At 41.3% G+C, this 17,397-nt stretch overlaps 2 protein-coding genes across 3 annotated transcripts in view; one reads left to right on the top strand and one right to left on the bottom strand.

The window, feature by feature from the left end:
* Positions 1–1,087, bottom strand: part of LOC102294944 (B-cell lymphoma/leukemia 11A) — a 31,866-nt gene extending 30,779 nt beyond the window's left edge. The window contains exon 1 of the mRNA XM_005924983.3: positions 680–1,087. Within this exon, the coding sequence (XP_005925045.1) occupies positions 680–734 (55 nt within the window). The 5' untranslated portion in view covers positions 735–1,087. The remainder of the gene's footprint in view (positions 1–679) is intronic.
* A 1,884-nt stretch (positions 1,088–2,971) lies between these two features.
* Positions 2,972–16,505, top strand: cep170ab (centrosomal protein 170Ab). Of its 2 annotated transcripts, none has more exons than XM_014334400.2 (20): positions 2,972–3,094; positions 4,246–4,326; positions 4,647–4,789; positions 4,914–5,003; positions 5,982–6,060; positions 6,272–6,330; positions 6,782–6,944; positions 7,710–7,847; positions 7,963–8,421; positions 8,525–8,883; positions 8,972–9,091; positions 9,207–9,339; positions 10,765–12,228; positions 12,377–12,620; positions 12,851–12,959; positions 13,154–13,315; positions 13,843–13,931; positions 14,299–14,392; positions 15,298–15,349; positions 15,504–16,505. In XM_014334400.2, exons 3-20 carry the CDS (start codon positions 4,685–4,687, stop codon positions 15,764–15,766), a joined length of 4,182 nt encoding a protein of 1,393 aa, XP_014189886.1. In that variant the 5' UTR covers positions 2,972–3,094; positions 4,246–4,326; positions 4,647–4,684; the 3' UTR covers positions 15,767–16,505. The 2 variants fall into 2 exon arrangements, with proteins under 2 accessions (XP_014189886.1, XP_005925047.1); XM_005924985.3 differs by having other exon boundaries at positions 4,644–4,789.
* Positions 16,506–17,397: the final 892 nt, after the last annotated feature.

Raw genomic sequence — 17,397 nt, 5'->3', positions numbered from 1 at the left:
ATCTCAAAACAGTGTCGCGCACGGAGATTTCTGCGTGTTCATGCAATTTATGGATACAAATGGATTGGATATGCCGTGTTTAAACGCCAGCGGTGAAAAAATTGTTGCAAAGAAACTGCATTCCTTGTAGGTAACGCACACGAGGTCTTTGCGCTTCGGACAAGTGTGTGTGTGTGTGTGTGTGTCTGTGTGTGTGTGTGTATGTGTGTGTAAACACCACTTCCCCGTGTCCAAACCAACTAGGACCTTTGTAAATGCATTTTTACAGTTAAAAAGGACCTGCACTGTAGTAGTGCTTCAAAAGGTGCACATGGAAACTTAAGTGAATGGTAGCAGTTGTAACTCTGTGCCGCCTTCATATAGGCAAAGGTCTCTGGCCATAAAGCTCATGCATGCCCTTTAATGGCGAAAGAAACCTTGAAGGCTGTGTTATACAACGCGTTAACCAACACAAGTTGAGCTTCCCTGTCACGCTGCTCCAAAACTTCCTATAGAAGACCTCGTGATGATTATAAAGATAACCTGTAGTCTTGGATATGTTTGCGATTTGTCACTTTAGTCAGGACAGCGGTGGACGTATCCTAAGTATTAAAAGAAAGTTGCCGTATACAGAAAAAGATGGGTCACCGAGAGGAAAAACCAATGAAATTAAGTCGAAATGCAATGTATCTCCACTTACGCGAAAACTCCCGTTTGCTCAAGTGCTGGGGTTTGCCCTGCTTGCGGCGAGACATGTTGGTTTAGTGACGGATTTTCAGCTGAGTTCACATTGGGAAATCCTTTCCTACAAGGTAAACTCCAAATGAAATATCTTCATTGATGCGTCTGACAGCCAACAAGGGAAAAAAAAAAGCAATGAGCTGCTGATCATACAGAGGGTGAGGAGTAGTGCGGTGCGGGCTGTGCGGAGCTCTTCATGACTTTTTTGCAAAGAGAGAGTGATGGGGGTATAGTGAAGCCCCCTGCGCTGCAAGTTCAAGTGCGGACGTGACGTTCTGCGAACTTGAACGTCAGGCGCTGGACGAACTGAGACATACAAAACATGGGCAGGGCGAAGGCGGCCAGTGGGAGGGGGACAAGTCATAATAAAAGCCAATGGACACTCATTATGGACTACCTATGGAAGAGAAGAGAAAAAAGGGAGACCCCGAAGACACCAATGGACGAAGGGGATCAAGGGGGCTGGGCTAAGAGGGAGAGCGAGGGAGAGAAAGAGAGACACTGTTTTACAAGGAAAGCAGTAAAAAGCGCGTGAACCAAAGAGCGTATGTAACAAGGATGTAGTGGTGGATAAACCCAGCTCTTGCACTCGTGTTTATTAGTTGTTGTTGTTGTTGGGGGGGGGGTTCAAGCCACTATGAATATGCAGTCTTTATGCAAATTTACAGTGCAGACTGGAAATGTCATTAACACTGAATAAAGTGTTTTTATTTCAGTCGGCCTTCTTGAGCTAAACTAATTGAAATGTTATTCTCCGACAGGATGAACTAAACTCTGTTTTTTGTTGTTGTTGCTGAATTTGTTTAATTTGTTTGCTTTCTTGAGAAGTGGTGATAGACCGGCCATTCTTTCTGGGCTTTTGCCTTGTATACAGGGAAACCTAAAGTTAACTACCTGCAATTAAAATAATGTGAAATGAGATTCATAAATAGTTTTATATAATATACTTAAATATAAGAATATATTTAAATAATGTACGCGTTTTGTTTCGATGGTGGACGTGTAAAAGATAAAGAAAGGGAAAAAAGAAATTAGAGTTAGAGTGTAACGTGCTTTGATTTACAAAACAATTTGTAATCTGTCAGCTTGTGTAATGCACCTGAGCCTGTATTCCAAAACTGAAGAGAAACGTGGATTTAACTCTTATCCACTCCAAAGGTCTAATTTATGTTACAGGTAAGCAACATTTCAGTAAAGCATTCTGAAATACTTAACAACAACAACAACAACAACAACAACAAAAATAATAATAATAACAATAATAATAATATTATGCATTCCAGACCTAATGGAATTTTATAACGCACCGATAAAACTTAAGTCTCAGCTTCATTCATTCAGCTGTTGCATTTAAATATTGGGCCCATTCATTATGGCTGAAGCCAATGTGGGATTTTAATTTTTTCCAAGTTTTCCAGTGATCAGATTGGATTAACGTGTACAGTCAAGTGCGCTTGCTTTTAAACAAAGCTAGTAATTCATGACTAATGGAACCTATAGGGGGCATGTCCAACAAAAACAGTTTGTGGCAAGTGGATTAGGGTGGCCTGATGGGCAGGTTTATACCCTATACTCTCTCACCTGACCTTCGTATGTCGTTATGCAGTTACAGAACAGCCGAAAAGATGCTGGGCAATTCTTTTTTCCTTTATTTTGGTTTCATGATGAATAAAGTTTATTAGAATCGCATAAAAGCCCCTTCTCTAACTTAACGCAAATAAAGCCGGAGGACCTTAACAGCACCCATACCTTTAAAAATGGTTTGCTTTTATTTTGTTGATTATATACTAGCTTCCTAATCAGGCTCAACAATTGAATTTACGTCGGCATCGAAATCACAGCACAGTACTTTGGCTCCATCTAGTGGTTCAACACAAGACTGACCTTTAATAGACTATCATAAGCTGTGTCCTAACATAATTATACGGAGCTGGAAACCAGTAGATTACTCACTCTAGCGCTTAATCTAAAACATTGAAATACTAACATAGCAGCTACATTATAATTTTAAAAAGTTTCAATGCAAATATAATCAAATCGTATCATTTATATACAATGCATGCATTTAATTTCCTATTATTATACTTTCAGCGTTTCCAGTCTTACGACTGTAATTTATATGCCAACTCAATTTAATTATCGAGTCACTGCCCAAAATAAATGATCCATCATCCACCTAATATGGGCCACTCATGGTTCGCTGTCTATATTACATAACCTCATCTTTTCCTACATGAGCGCATTGCGCCACCTTGAGGCCAAGACACAGCAGTGTTGAAGGACCTAGGCTGGGCAGAGGGGTTGCAGGAGCAGCAGCAGCATCGCTGTTCATAACCTTCTACTCATCGGATGCTGTTTGCCCATAGAGCACCTGGTGAGAGACATTTTTGCCATTGTTTTATTTCCCTAACAGGCCTGCGCTGATGCCTTTGGTTGCTTCCTCTGATATAAGGATGAAGACAGTGAAATGAGCTTCGCTGTTTGTGCGACAGACCTATACGTCGCCCATAATGGTCGATCGTGGGATATCAGCAGGCAGCATCCTAAACATGATTTCGTTGGCTTTAAAGCACGTGATAACAGATATCTGTCTAAATTAGCCTGTGTTTGGCTTAAAAGGTGTGCGTAAAGGGATGTACTGAACGTGACAGATTAATGCACGCTTCAGATGACATGTCGCTAATAAATGTTAGACTCATTGTGGCCAGTCTTGTGTTTATCCTACAATCTGCGCGATATTGGGATGAAATTAGATGATACTTTTTGCTTATTATTAGCTGGTCTTTGCTATCATTCTTAAATGGCTCCACGATGAACGCTGGACTGAGACATGGCCTAACCGAGCTAATTTTCAGGCTCAGTCATTGGCCGACTCTAACTCATCAGCTGCTGCCGCTTGCAGCCTCAGTTGATGTGTGGTCATTTGCAGAGGAGATTCATATCAGAGTGGGTGAAGCCGTGTGTGTGATCAAGCGTCTAAAGAGAAAATCTGGGCCACTAGGAGCCAGCCTACTGAAAGGATGGACCACGTAGTTCTCTATTGGGAGGCTGGGGGCTGTCAAGTCCCATTGGGCTTGAGCTGACGTACAAAAAGGAGCCTCACATATGACAACGTGTGCGTAATTAAATCTTACTAATTCACCTATGACTCTCTCGGAGCATGAGTCAGCAGGCCTGCCTACTAATAATGCAGAGAGGGGACGGGGTGTTTGTGTCAGTGAAAAGTGCTGTTGTGCTGTTTTGTGTGCATGGGAATCCTGACAACTGCCTGGAAATCATATGAGAGAATCATGGGGAGCAGAGAAGTGGATTTTCTATTTACGTCTGTATTTTCTCTGTTTCATTGACTTCCTGTGGTCGGTGTATATGCCTGTCTTCTGTTTGGCTCAGAGTTTCTGGATCTGATTGAATTAGCTGTCATATTACATGTTTTATTATCTCTTTCTTTCTAAGCCCCATCTCCCTGTCACCCTCACATGCACTCTCTTTTTGCACAGTATCTAACTATTCTTCCTGCTTTTTCAGTGGAGTGCGTTGTGAAGCTGATGACAGGACAATCCTGCTGAGCGACTCACTTTGGGAGTTTAGAAGAATGCCTGAAATACTGTAAGCTGTCTCTTTATTTTTGGAACTTACATTTTTTATTTTAATTTCTTGTTGTTAGCTGCACTACATGGACTGATAAGCTTGCCAATGTCCTCGGGTGATAACCGAAATAGCTACTGTGCATATGACACACAAGCACACGCACAAATGCTGAAATAATTTTTGCTTTATGTAATTATATGAAACAGCATGCCTCACCCACTCCCGTTTACAGTATAAGAGTATATTTTTTTCATTGATCGAAGGATAAATATTTAATGGTCTCATTAATAGATTTATAGCTATAAACTGCAGTCTAACACTGTTCTTGTTTTCAGCAGGATGCATTAAGGGGCACATGTGAACTTGTCAGGCAGAGATGAGTCTGACTTCCTGGTTCCTGGTGAGCGGTGGGGGGACACGCCATCGTCTCCCCCGAGAGATGATTTTTGTAGGGAGGGATGACTGTGAGCTTATGCTGCAGGTACTGTACTGTGAATCCACCCGACATATGATCTGAGCTGTCATTCTTACTCTGACTGGATTTTTATCTGAAGCACTGAGATTAGTGAGGATTATAGTGATTGACTGGATCTTGTATGGTTTAGTCCCGTAGTGTGGACAAACAGCATGCTGTCATCAACTATGAGCCAAATACGGATGAACACAAAGTTAAGGACCTGGGCAGCTTAAATGGGGTGAGTGAATTTTTTTTAATTTATGTGTATGTGTCTTAAAGCAACCCCTGCCTAATGTTTTTTAATGCAATAAAATCTACATCAGTGTGTCCCAAAATTAAATATCAAACATTTCCCTGAAAGTATACCTTATTTATTCTTATTTATTCTTTTTCGGGCCGTGGCTTTCTCATCTTCTACTGCTTCTGTTTTTACAAATTTTTATTAGTTTCTCTTAAGCCCTCAGTATTCAAGGAAATGCATTACTTTGAGTACTAAATTGCCAGAGTGCCCCTTAACTACTTCAGCAATTTACTGCTTACAAAAGTAGTCGTGAACCAGTTCTAACATAATTTGGTTTTTTCTTTGGATTTAAATTATTTTCCAACCCTAAATAAACTGAAAGACGTCATTTTCGGTAGTGCAAATATTATACATAGCTTATGACAGGCAGCTTGATGGTGCAGCGGTTAGCGCTGTCACTTCACTGCTCCTGGTTCAAACCTCTTAGTCGGCTGGGGCCTTTCTTTGTGGAGCTTGCATGTTCTTCTTGTGCTTCCTGTGAATCTGTGGGTTTCCTCCAAGTGCTCTGGTTTCTTCCCATAACCCAAAGACATAAATTTTATCCTAATTAGTGATTCTAAATTGACCGTGGGTGTGTGTGTGTTTGTCTGTCTATGTTCAGGGTCACACCCATGATCCTAATTTGGGTAAGAGCTTTAAGACAGATGGATGAAAAAAATGGCAGAGTACAAACATTTTTATGTGTGTACAGATGTTTCCCTGCTTAAATTCAACATGAAATAAGCTTTTTTTGTGTTAAATCTGGTTAGGATTGTGACTAAAGGTCTGGTACAAAATTGGCAGTTGGTTTGTGTGTTATGGACAGCATCATTGTTATGCAAGCAGTACTGAGATTTCAGGAGACTTTAAATAATCTCACTTTTGTACAAAGTCCTCATATGTTGTTCCTAACCACATTTCTTTGTTTGTTCCCAGACATTTGTCAACGATGTCAGAATACAGGAGCAAATCTATGTCACGCTGAAAATTGATGACAAATTGAGGTTTGGATATGATATCCTTTGAATGTGTTCTTGTGTTATCTGTCAAACCCAGTAGCACGCAGTACAAGGTCAGTGAACATGGGGTGCACTGTAACTTTATCGGTTCTTGAATAGCCTGTGAATTCTCATTGCACTCTGCCTACTGAATAATAGATAAGGCTATCAGTGCAGGTTTCTCATCCCTGCAAAGGGCTCGTCATCTTTTACCTTAACTTGTCTCACATACCAACCTGTTTACTGTGGTTCGAGGAGAGATGCATATTCCCGAGGAGGCCCTCAAGGTTAGAGGACACGCTACACAGAAGAACAATATTCATATGTTTGAAGACGGTGTAAATAGTTGTGTTTGAAAAAGGATAGGTGCAAAGATCTTGTACTTTTTCATCAGTTAGGAGCAATATTGTAGAGAATAGATCAAAGAGTTCTGCTGAAGAGGGCAAAATGACTTTTCAAGATTGATGAATTTGCTGTTTCATCAACAAAAACTGCCCAGGTAGCTGCAGAAAAAAAAATAATGCAGATTTCTTATTCATGAGCTAGAGGAACATAGCACATTATCATTCAAAATATATGCGAACAGTATGGCATACGATCAGTATGCCATACTGCTATCTGGAAGATTAAAAAGCAAGAAAAAATCTAGACAAGATATACATCGTAATTATTTTTGACAGTATTATGTAACCTTTGTCTTTGGTTAATTCCCCTTGTTTCTGTTGTCTAATTTGTCAGCATGAAAAGTTTAGCAGCCAACTTCAGTTGAACCAGAAGAAACTCCCAGAGGCAGAATCATCCAAATCTCAAGTCAAACCACCTGAGGCAGCAGCTGCACAGGTGTGTGAGGGAGCCACTGCCAAGCCAAGTGAGGCCAACAGGTCAGAGGACAAGGCAACAGGTAAATCTGACCATTGAAAGTTAAAGGACACTGGACACATATAATATAGTAAATCTAATACCTTGAATCGATAAAATATTCCCAGATACATAAACTGATAATGAAAGAATTTTTAGAGGTAGTTCTTAAATAGATTTTAGGACTACAAACTATAGCAGCCATACTCTAGGACAGTGGCAGACGTTTGGTAATTTAGCTTCTGTATAATGCCACAGAGGATTCAAAATCAGACAGTCAAGATGTGTGAAATATATTTCCCTGTTTTCACAGGTTCAGATGAAGTCTTTTCTGTTATTATTTAATGACAAATTAGACAGATAAAAGACAGCTAATTCCAAATGTTGAACTTGCATTTGGTATCCATTTTCTGGAACTCTTAGTATGATCCAAAGACATGTAGACACAAAATCTTACGGTGTCAAAATAAACAATCTGGTGCATTCTGAAAACAAAGGAATGCAGTGGTCCACCCAGCAACACCCCAAGGCCTGAAAGACCATGAAAAACAACTAAAGTCAATGATCACAGAGGGTCGCAGGGTTGTTACCTTACAATAAAAAGCACCTTGGGCAGCTGTTGTGATTTGACACTATATAAATAGAATTTAACTGAATCAAGGGCCTAACTATAGATGGCAAATTATATGCTGTAATATTGGGAATGTTGCATTACAATGACCTTTACCTGAAGCCTATTTAGGGTCTCTAAGCCTCAATTAATACATATGTGCATTCCTATATATAAAGAAATGTACTGTTTTGGCAGGGGATGTCACAGTGCTGCACAGGGGCACCCCCCTGTATGGCCAGCCTGCCTGGTGGGGAGATGGAGACACTGAAGACCAGCATCCAGGAAAGTCAGAGGACAAGAGTTCAGACCGGAAACGAGAAAAAGTTGAAGCAGGTACCAACAATTATTGATCATTATCAGTTTTCTTTGGTTTACTTTTTTGGAAATATTACAAATATTCTGTAAACTTTATGGTGCCAGACAAATATCTTTGTATTAATTGTGCCAGAATCTAAGAAAAGTGAGGAGATCCCAAAGTGTACCCTGCAAACAGCCTCTAATCAGGAGCCTAGCTACTTCGAGATCCCAACAAAGGATGCAAAGGATCCCTCAGGAAGTAAAGTCAGCAGTGAATCCATCTCAAGAGAACAAGAGGGTGGTGCTTCTGCTGCAGCAGAGCCTGCCCATGGCCACGCCTCCTTCACCATTGAGTTTGATCCTGGGGCCTCAGGTAAAGTAACTGTCAAAGACAGGGTTGCGAAGGTAGGACCAGAGACCAGGCCACGCCCTAAAAGGGCTGTTGGGGAGGAGCTGAGTCCTCTTCAGACAGCCATGGTCGCAGCAGAAGTCAAAGTTGCTGACTGGCTTGCTCAGAATGAGTTACCATTGGCTCTGAAAGAAACGGTTGCAGAGGATGATGGAGAAAGCGTGAAAAGCGATGTGCCTGTACAACTGCGGAGTCTTAAAGGTGTGTTTATATGATATAGAGTTTGGTATAGTGTACAGTATTACACGCGATACTTACTTTATCACTCTTATGCAACATTTTTATCTATTACCTCACTATCCAGGTAGTAAACATGAGGATGGCACTCAGAGTGATTCAGAAAATGCACTGGGTGAACAGCGCAGGGCTGCAGCGCTAGAAGAGCGCTCATGGGGACTCTGGGGAAGCACGGGGATGAAGATCAGAGAGGGTCGTGCAAACGTACCAGAGGGTCTCTTTGCAGAGGAAGACAGTCCTGCACGTCGTCGTAAACCTTCAACATCCAAAGTAGCAGAGAGGAGACGTGGCTCAGCACCCCATCAACAGAGCGGGCGCGACGAGTGCTATCATCATGGAGATGATTATAGTGATAGAGGGACTTATACCATCGAGCTGGAGAATGGAGATCATGAAGAAGAAGAGGCTAGGAAACTGATTGACAAGGTAAAAACGTTAAAGTTATAACTCTTTTTTATAGTTTATCATCTAATCTCCTGATCATAATATGTTTTCTTACTTGTGTATATGTTAGGTGTTTGGTGTGGACCAGGAGTCTGGGTCCAGGGTGGGGAGTGCTGACCAGAGAGAAAGACTCACCTCCCAAAGGTCTGGCACTGGAGACCGAGGAAAACCCGGACGCATGGAGACAGAGGTGTAACAGCGTTCTTCTAAGTTATACTCAATAAGCTGTCTTCTGACTGACTAAAGCAACATCTGTTTCCAGTTATTGACATGTTTTTGTTTTATTTCCACGTTTGCTTGTTTAGGTCTTGTCTGAAGAGTTGATGGTAGGTGGTCCACGCTGGGTGTCACAGTGGGCTACTCTAGCTGCCAGTCATATTAGGACTGACCCTGAAGGGTCAGGAGGCGAAAGCCACATCTTGGTCACGGAGGACAGAGGTATTAAGTTTAGGTTTACTAAATCTCAAAAAAGGATTCCTTTAATATTTATTAAATTAATTTCAGCATTTTGTTCATGCTTCAGTATGTAAACGTTTGCTAAACAAAGTCCACAGGGTCCAATCACACACTGGGGTTAAATGATAAACACGTTGTAAAAGCAGCATAAGTAGACAGGTGTCACAAATTTACTCATAATTCAGTTATACAGCAGTCTGTCACATTAGGCTTGTCATTTTTCTGTAATAGCTATGGTATACTGTTACAGTGGTGGATAATTAAAATGCAAAGAGTAATCCAGATGAGATAAAAGTTAAATTAATTTGTCAAGGATATGAATGCTTGCAGGCCTTCTTCTTAATTGGTTTGTGCAATATAGCCAACCAATGACAACTTATCACTCTCTTTATGTAGTTTCTACTCTTCAGACTGTGGACAACAAATAGAGTGGCCATCTTAGGCACACAGCAGCCACTCAGAAGAAAGTTAGCTTAGGTGGTCTTCTTAAATGCACAGAAGCTAAAATGACATGTGTCAGAAAGAGTATGACGCCTTCTTCAGGTTAGCTAACATAGCTGCCAGGCTGCTGGTCACATTTCACCAAATAGGCATTAGGCAAGCAACTTTTCATATCCAAAAGGAAGATTTATTCCTGTTTATTTCACTAACATACAGCAGACTGTAATTATTTGCATTTGACACAATAGAGTCACGTGACCACAGTGAAGCCAGAGGTTTCATGTTAAAATATTGAAGTATCGCAATAATTTACAAGTGGAAGACAAAATAGTTTCTTAACGTGTGCCACTTTCAGTCAAAGGTCTGAAATTGCAGCTTTTTTGTTTTTTAAAGAAAATAACCTTTCTGACTAACTACAGTGGAACACCAACTTACGAATACCCCATTTAACAAAAAAATTCAAGTTACGAAGGCACGTAACGGCAATATTTCTGCCCGTGTTACGGCAAAATACCCGCATAACGAAATCCATTTGCTCTAATTGGCTGAGCCCAGAATGCCCACAATGCCTTCCGTATCATGTGACAACCCCCTTGGCTTTCGTACTTGCGCTTCGCTGTTCCACTTGAACGACGTATTGTTGTTGCAGTTAGCAATTAGCCTATAGCCTATCGTTCACTCAAAAGGCGCGATGGGTGCTTTGACTTACGAAAGTTTTTGACTTACGAAAGACCCTCGGGAACAAATTAATTTCGTAAGTCGGGGTTCCACTGTATCTGAATTTTATGTTTTAGCTTCTTGTTGCTTCAAATTTTTATTGGGACTTTCTATTAAGAATATTTATTATAGCCAACTATTAAATTAAAAATCTGGCAAACACCTCTAACAGTGCACTGATTCTACCAGTATATAATCCACTATGTATGTTTAATGCACATTCTGATCAAATATTTTCTTTCTTTTCAGCTGATATAAGTGAATCCAGCCACTCAGCCTCCTTTGCCTCTACTGGGTACACAGAGCGCAAGAGGAGAACCCTACCCCAGCTGCCTGGTGAGGATCTCAGCCTAGGAAGGAGGACCCCAGGCTCAGGCCTACGTGCAGATATGGGGGAGAAACAGGACACAGAGCTACAGGAGAAAGAAAACCAGGAGGAAAAGGTGGGCAGAGGAAAGACTCGACCCGGCCAGTGCACAGGAGGTGTGGGCAGTCACAGTGGCAGCCCTAGTCGTTCGTCACCAGCCAAGTCGCAGGATAGTTGTGGTGGGAGGTCAAGTCAGTCAGGTGTGTTGACAAAGCTCCCACCTCGTCCCATGACCAGCGGGGAAAAAAGAATGGAGGAAGTACGGAGGAGGAAAAAAGAAGAGGAGAAAGCCAGGGAAAGTAGTGGGAAACCCCTATTGAGACAGGAGAGCTTCACTGTGGAGAAACCAAGTTCCAACGTCCCTATAGAGCTCATACCACGTATTGATGGTCTCACAGGCAAAACTCAATCTAGAGAGCCTGGCATCGACAGCGCCACACTGCAGAAAGACTCAGAGGCTGTAGCAGCCTTTCTAGAAACCACTGTGTCAGACCAAGGCGATCCCCCAAGTCAGTCCATTGAAGGATCCATGTCACCAGAGTCAGATGTTGACACGACAAGTACAGTAAGCCAAGCTGATGGAGCAAGGAAAGTAGTTCAGAAACGCCGAACTCTAGCAGGACAGCAGAAAGAAAAAACTGTAGTGTGCTCATCTGGCAAGGGTCCTGCTGGTGGTAGGGAGACCCAGGACAAGAGGGTCAAGAATAGAACTTCTGGTCCTTCACAGCCAAACCGTCCTTGGACTTCCCTGGATCTCACTGATGATGATGTCAACTCCAATTCTCTCTTATCAGACTCACAGCCCACCTCCACGAAAGACTCCAAAAACTCACATGCTAGAGGTCAGACAGGGAGCACAACAGTTGGAGCCAGCACTAAGTCTAGCCGGGCTAAGATCAGTCAAGCTCCTGCCTCTGCTTCCGCCAGTAAAGCCACCAGTGTCCCCAAGCCCAGGCCTACCAGGGCATCACTGTTGCGGCGAGCCCGGCTGGGGGATTCCTCAGACACTGAACCTGCTGACCTAGACCGGATGTCTGTGGCCTCTGAGGCCTCCACTGCTAGTTCCACATCCAAGACAGGGATGGCAAAAAGAGGCATGTCCAGAATAGAAGCTCTGGCACAGCCAAGGAGGCCAAGAGTGGGCTCCCCATCTGCCCAGAGTGACTCAGAGGCCACTGTGACAAGGAGTAGAGGTCTGGGGGCCCGCGGTGCAGGTGATTATGGCATCAGGCAAGGATTGAGAGGGTCCAATATGACTTCAATGCCTGGACCCAGAGCAAGAGCTAACAGTGCCTCCAAGCTACCTGACAAAAGTAAAGGAACCTCATCACATGCCACACCTGCATGTAAGTGTGTACACATTTTTTCTTTAAATGTTCCTAATTATGCTTTGACTGCCAAAAGATTGTACAGTTACCTGCAATTATCTACTTAAAGAAGAATTCATCTGGCATCTTAAGCTTCATCTAAGCTTCACTGCCATTCTTTCCTCAGCTGGAACTCGGTGGCGCCGTGTACCCGTGGAGTATGCTTCCACCTCAGAGGATGAGTATGGCTCAAATCGTCACATATCCAAGCAGGGGCACACACGGCTATTCCCGTCTACTCGAGTAGCCCAGCTTGGAGGTTCAGCTCCAGCAACCCCAAATCCTGCAGGCCTAGCTACCGTGAAGCAGCACTCTAGGGAACAGGATGAGTATATGAGAGATTGGACAGCACACAGCGAGGAAATAGCCAGGTACGTAGGTGAGAAGTACTCCTGTGTATATGAGTGGATGAATGAGTCAGATAGCAGTATTCTAGCGCATTCTTCCTGCTTTAGGGCATGTGCCTCTTTATTGCTTCTTTTTTTTAGATTAGGGTTGCAGTTCTTTTTATTGGATCTTATTTTACAGCTGTTATTTTGTTTTAAATAAATATCACAAAATAACACAACAAAATAACATCATACTTATGTTTGCTCCACAGGATAAGTCAAGATCTTGCAAAAGACCTGGCCATGCTAGCCAGAGAGATTCATGATGTGGCAGGAGAGATTGACTCAGTGAGCCCTGCAGCGACCGACCCTGGAGCTCTGGTATAGTTGTTGTATCTTAAACTAATTATGGCATACAAAATATAAGGATTCAGTTTATTCATTAACATTCATAGCAATCCTAATGCTAATAGAATACAGATTCTTAATTCTTAAGTTTGATTACATAACATGGACAAAAAAATAGGATCTGAGGAAAGAATATCAATTTTCAATATATTTTATTTCCGTTTCAGTTGGAGGAGCGTGTGTTTGATGACAGTTTGGACCTCGGCGGCTCCTCCACACAGCATAATAGCATTCTGGGAACCAATGGGCAGTCTGTGGAGCTTCGATCTCGTAGGTCTAGCGGACAGAGCTCCCGGTCCATTCGGCGACAGACATGGAATAGAGATGATGTAAGGCCTTGCTTCAATTTTAAATATAATGTTCTCCTCAATATATGGCCTGCTATGTACCATACTGCTAATGTAGATTTTGAATTTGATGTGCTTCTCTCCATTAGAAAGTGAACGTATGCGAACCAGCATACACAGCAAGTTTAGAGTTATGTTAAGAGCAAAAATAGCAAGACGTTCATGTCAGTCTGTGCCACTGTTTGTCACTAGAGGGAGCTCGATACATGCTAGTTACAGTCATCCCTTAATTGTTATGTGACTTTTGTTGCCATGATGCCAGGTCTCTCTTGGAAATGAGATTTTTAATCTCAATGAGATTTTTTACCTGGATAAATAAAGGACTAATAAAAAAATAGGCCAATCTAAACCTAAAAGCAGTGGTAAAGCTAATGAAAAAAATGATGTACTTAAATTATCTAAATGTAGCAATAGTACAGGTTGTTTACATTTTACCATGTAAATTAATCACTTTTTGCCACTAATTTATAACTGGTAGATTCAGACGATATTTTTTTACTGTCTTTCAGGCGGTCCCAGACAATTTGCTGCTAGCTTCTGTGACTCAGCTGTCAACCAGGATACGCCAATCTGTTGACAGAACAACCTGCAAAATCAGGCAAGTATTGTTTGACCACACTAAACAAAAATTGATTTCCACGTGTTGTTGTGGTTATTTATATATTCAATGCACACACTAAAGAGGGATTGCATGATACAAATATTGTCTGTGTGTGTACAGATTCTTGTCTGTGTTTTTTGTTGGAAATAGCAGGTGACACAGTTTGAATGACACATCACACAGGCTTACTTCGCCACACAGTTACATATTTTTCTCATTAGAATGACAATTCAAAGGCAGATTTTTTTCAATGCTACAATGTGCTGATGGCATCTGAATGAAATAATTTAAGCAGTCAATCTATATTAAACATGTTTTATGTATTTCACTTTTATCCTATTTTTGTAACAACCTGCCTTTGCAGGATCCTCTTCAAGGATAAAGAACGAAAATGGGATGAGATTGAGACCAAACTGCAAGCAGAGCATGACTCCTTACTGCTCAAGAGCTCAAACAAGGTGATGAATCTGCTGAAGGCTTGTGAAACAGACAGGACTGTGATATTTATAGCCAAATAGGCAGCATTGGTGTAGAAATTACAATATTATTCTAGCATTGTGGTCCATCAGTCAGTACAGCGCTTGTTCACCGTGAAATATTTTAAAAGGATGGATTGCAATGGAGAAAAACAGATACAGTGTGTAACAAGATTGTGATCCGATTCTGTCTTTATTTTATGGAGACTCTACATTTAATGTATTGAAGCTTCTGGAATGTGAGCCGATAGATAACCAACCGCAAACTCATCTTTCCTTATTGGGGTTATTTTGGCACAGTTTAATTCAACCAAATTTTAAAAAAGAAGTCCACAGTCACAGTATATTCCATAAGTACACATTTATAGAAGTAATCTTTTAGCCTTTTCTTGGCTTGAATTAATTGAACACTATTTTAAATCCAGTCATTCCTTACCATTTTCTGATTACTTATTCCAAGCAATCATAGTGAGTGCTCACAGTGCTATAGCTGTTTGGAGAATGAAATCAACAATGTCATACACCCTTTAGATTAACTTCAAATTAATTTCAGTATTTAGGCACCAAATGTGATTAGACTGTTTGGAGAGAAAAAAAAGACTTACAACTTTACCTCTACACACTTTTACCTCTCTCCAGCGCAGGATCATAAATTCTGACTGTAACACTGTCTGGCCTCATGTGAACCTCTGAAAAGAGATATGTGTGTCCACGACACAAGTTAAAGGGCTCGTAAAGCATTACTGAGTGTAAAGGGCTCGGCTCCAAACTTTTTCCTGAGGCAATGAAAAGATTAATCGAGTTGATTTATTTGCTGTAAGAGCCTTCACTTACTTAATCAGGCCTGAGACCAGCTTTCATTTTTTTTTATCACATTCTCTTAACAGGAAATTTCAACCATCATTCAAGACTTGAAGAGGGTGGAAAGACAACTGATGGGTATGGCTCTACCTATGCTTCTCTTTAGTTTTTGGAAGAAAAGCGTGAAATATTGTATTGTTGTATTGTATTCTGCAGTGTTACTGCAGTCTACACCACGGGAAGTCTTATGATGTATTAAGTGGGACTGTTTTTCTCTGCTCCAAACTGACAGTAATTGACATGATGGTAGATCCAGATGGTACTCTGGATGCCCTGTCCAACCTGGGCTTGACCAGTCCTCTGACTGACCAGAAGATCAGCCCAGGGGCTCAGCAGAGGGCAGCTGTGTTACAAACTGAAGCAGAAGCTTCTTCACGCACACTTTCATCCTCCAGGCCTGAATTACTGTCCACTGAACCTGTTGGATCTTCAAACCATGCAGAAGTGTCAGAACGAAACCCAGGGCTACAGCAGAGCTCTAATTCCTACAACTGACATTCCACGGTGGATTAATCCAGAATGCAATCTATTGGAGATATCAGACACCCTCAGAGCAGACCCTGGTGTGAGGTTAGAAGTTTTTCTGAGATAAGATGAGGACCCAGAGCAATGCCTTTTATATGGAAAAGTCTCTCTGCTCTGTCAGTCAAACTAAATTATGTTAGGACTCTAAAATTCCAACACTGTCAAAGGGAATCTCTTGAGATGACAGCTCTATTATATGACAATATTACACTATTAACTGCTAGGCTAACGAAGAAGCTTTGACATCATATACAGTAACCCATCTGTGTTTTTGTGTTGCAGCTCATTATCATTACCCATTATCCTTGAAAACATTTGAGAAAAAGGGCAGATGTGATGTTAAACCTAAACCTACCAAATTCCCTTTTAATTATTCTACTGTTTTGGCTTGAAATGAGCAAAAGCAGACCAACCTTTTACCTTGCATTCTTTGCAAGTGACACAAAAGCTTGACAGACTTAGAGCCAACATGGAAACCCAAACTGAAAAGGTGCAATAGTGTCAAGGAGCCATGTTTGAAAGTGTTCTTCTGTCCTGCCTAAGAGTTATTTATCAAATTATTAGGGGTGCAACGATACACAAAATTCACGGTTCGGTTCGATACTCAATATTTTTTCGACACAAAGAAATTTTCATGACTTTTTAATTTGTCATTTATTAAAATTATAAATATATATTTTAACTCAAAAGTACAGTTTTTAAATGTAATGTTGCTGAAACAACAAAATAATAATAAAAAAAATCTATCTGATCGAGAAATCACTCATCTTTGGAAAAGAGAGTTTATTACAGAGAAATGGCTCTTTCCAAAATAAAAGCTATACTATATGCTTCTTCTGGGCTATATTCTCAGCAGCATATTAAACATATCAGGTCCCCATAAGGAGGATCATGTGCTAACGGCTGTCTAAATGACTCGGGTAAAGTTTGTAGCATGCGTTCTTGTTGTTTTTGTCTGCTTCCACTTGTCTTTGCACTAGGATGATGTCGGTGTAAATGTGCAGTCACATTCATTGTGTTCCCACTAGTGCTGTTAATCTCGTTAAAATGACATTAACACCATAACGCGGCAAATCTTCATTAACAAGTTACCGCATATCGCCCCGTGCATGGGGCTTGACGGCGTCAACACATTAACGAGCTAACTGCGCTAACACACTACTTCCCACCAATTGAGCATTGCATGGCACATCCGACAAACTGTTTTACTTTTGTCCATGACGCACTTACCATCAGGGTCATGCTTCACTTGAAAACCAAAATAGTTTCAAAGGCCAGATCTGAATGAAGGTGGGGGAGGTTTAATTTCGGGTAGCGTTGAGGCAGTTGCCATGTTGCAACGAGATTAGCTTCTGTCTTGCTAGCTTGCGCTGCGCTCAGTGGATCTGCACTCAACAGTGCAGCCTAGGCGGAGTAGTCGAACCCAGATCCACTGAGCGCTCAACACAGACAGCATCGTCAGAAGAAAAGTTGATACATTAAATAAAAAGTTTTGTATTGTTCGATACATATGCGTACCAAACCGAAAGCACTGTATCGAACGGTTCAATAACGATGTATTGTTGCACCCCTACAAATTATTTATATATTTTTGTCCTGTT

Source organism: Haplochromis burtoni, unplaced genomic scaffold, assembly GCF_018398535.1.
Source record: "Haplochromis burtoni strain Fernald_Lab_line unplaced genomic scaffold, NCSU_Asbu1 Contig_70, whole genome shotgun sequence".
Taxonomy (NCBI): Eukaryota; Metazoa; Chordata; class Actinopteri; order Cichliformes; family Cichlidae; genus Haplochromis; species Haplochromis burtoni.
The sequence above is the reverse complement of the archived record's forward strand: the minus strand, read 5'-3'. Positions and strand labels throughout refer to the sequence as shown.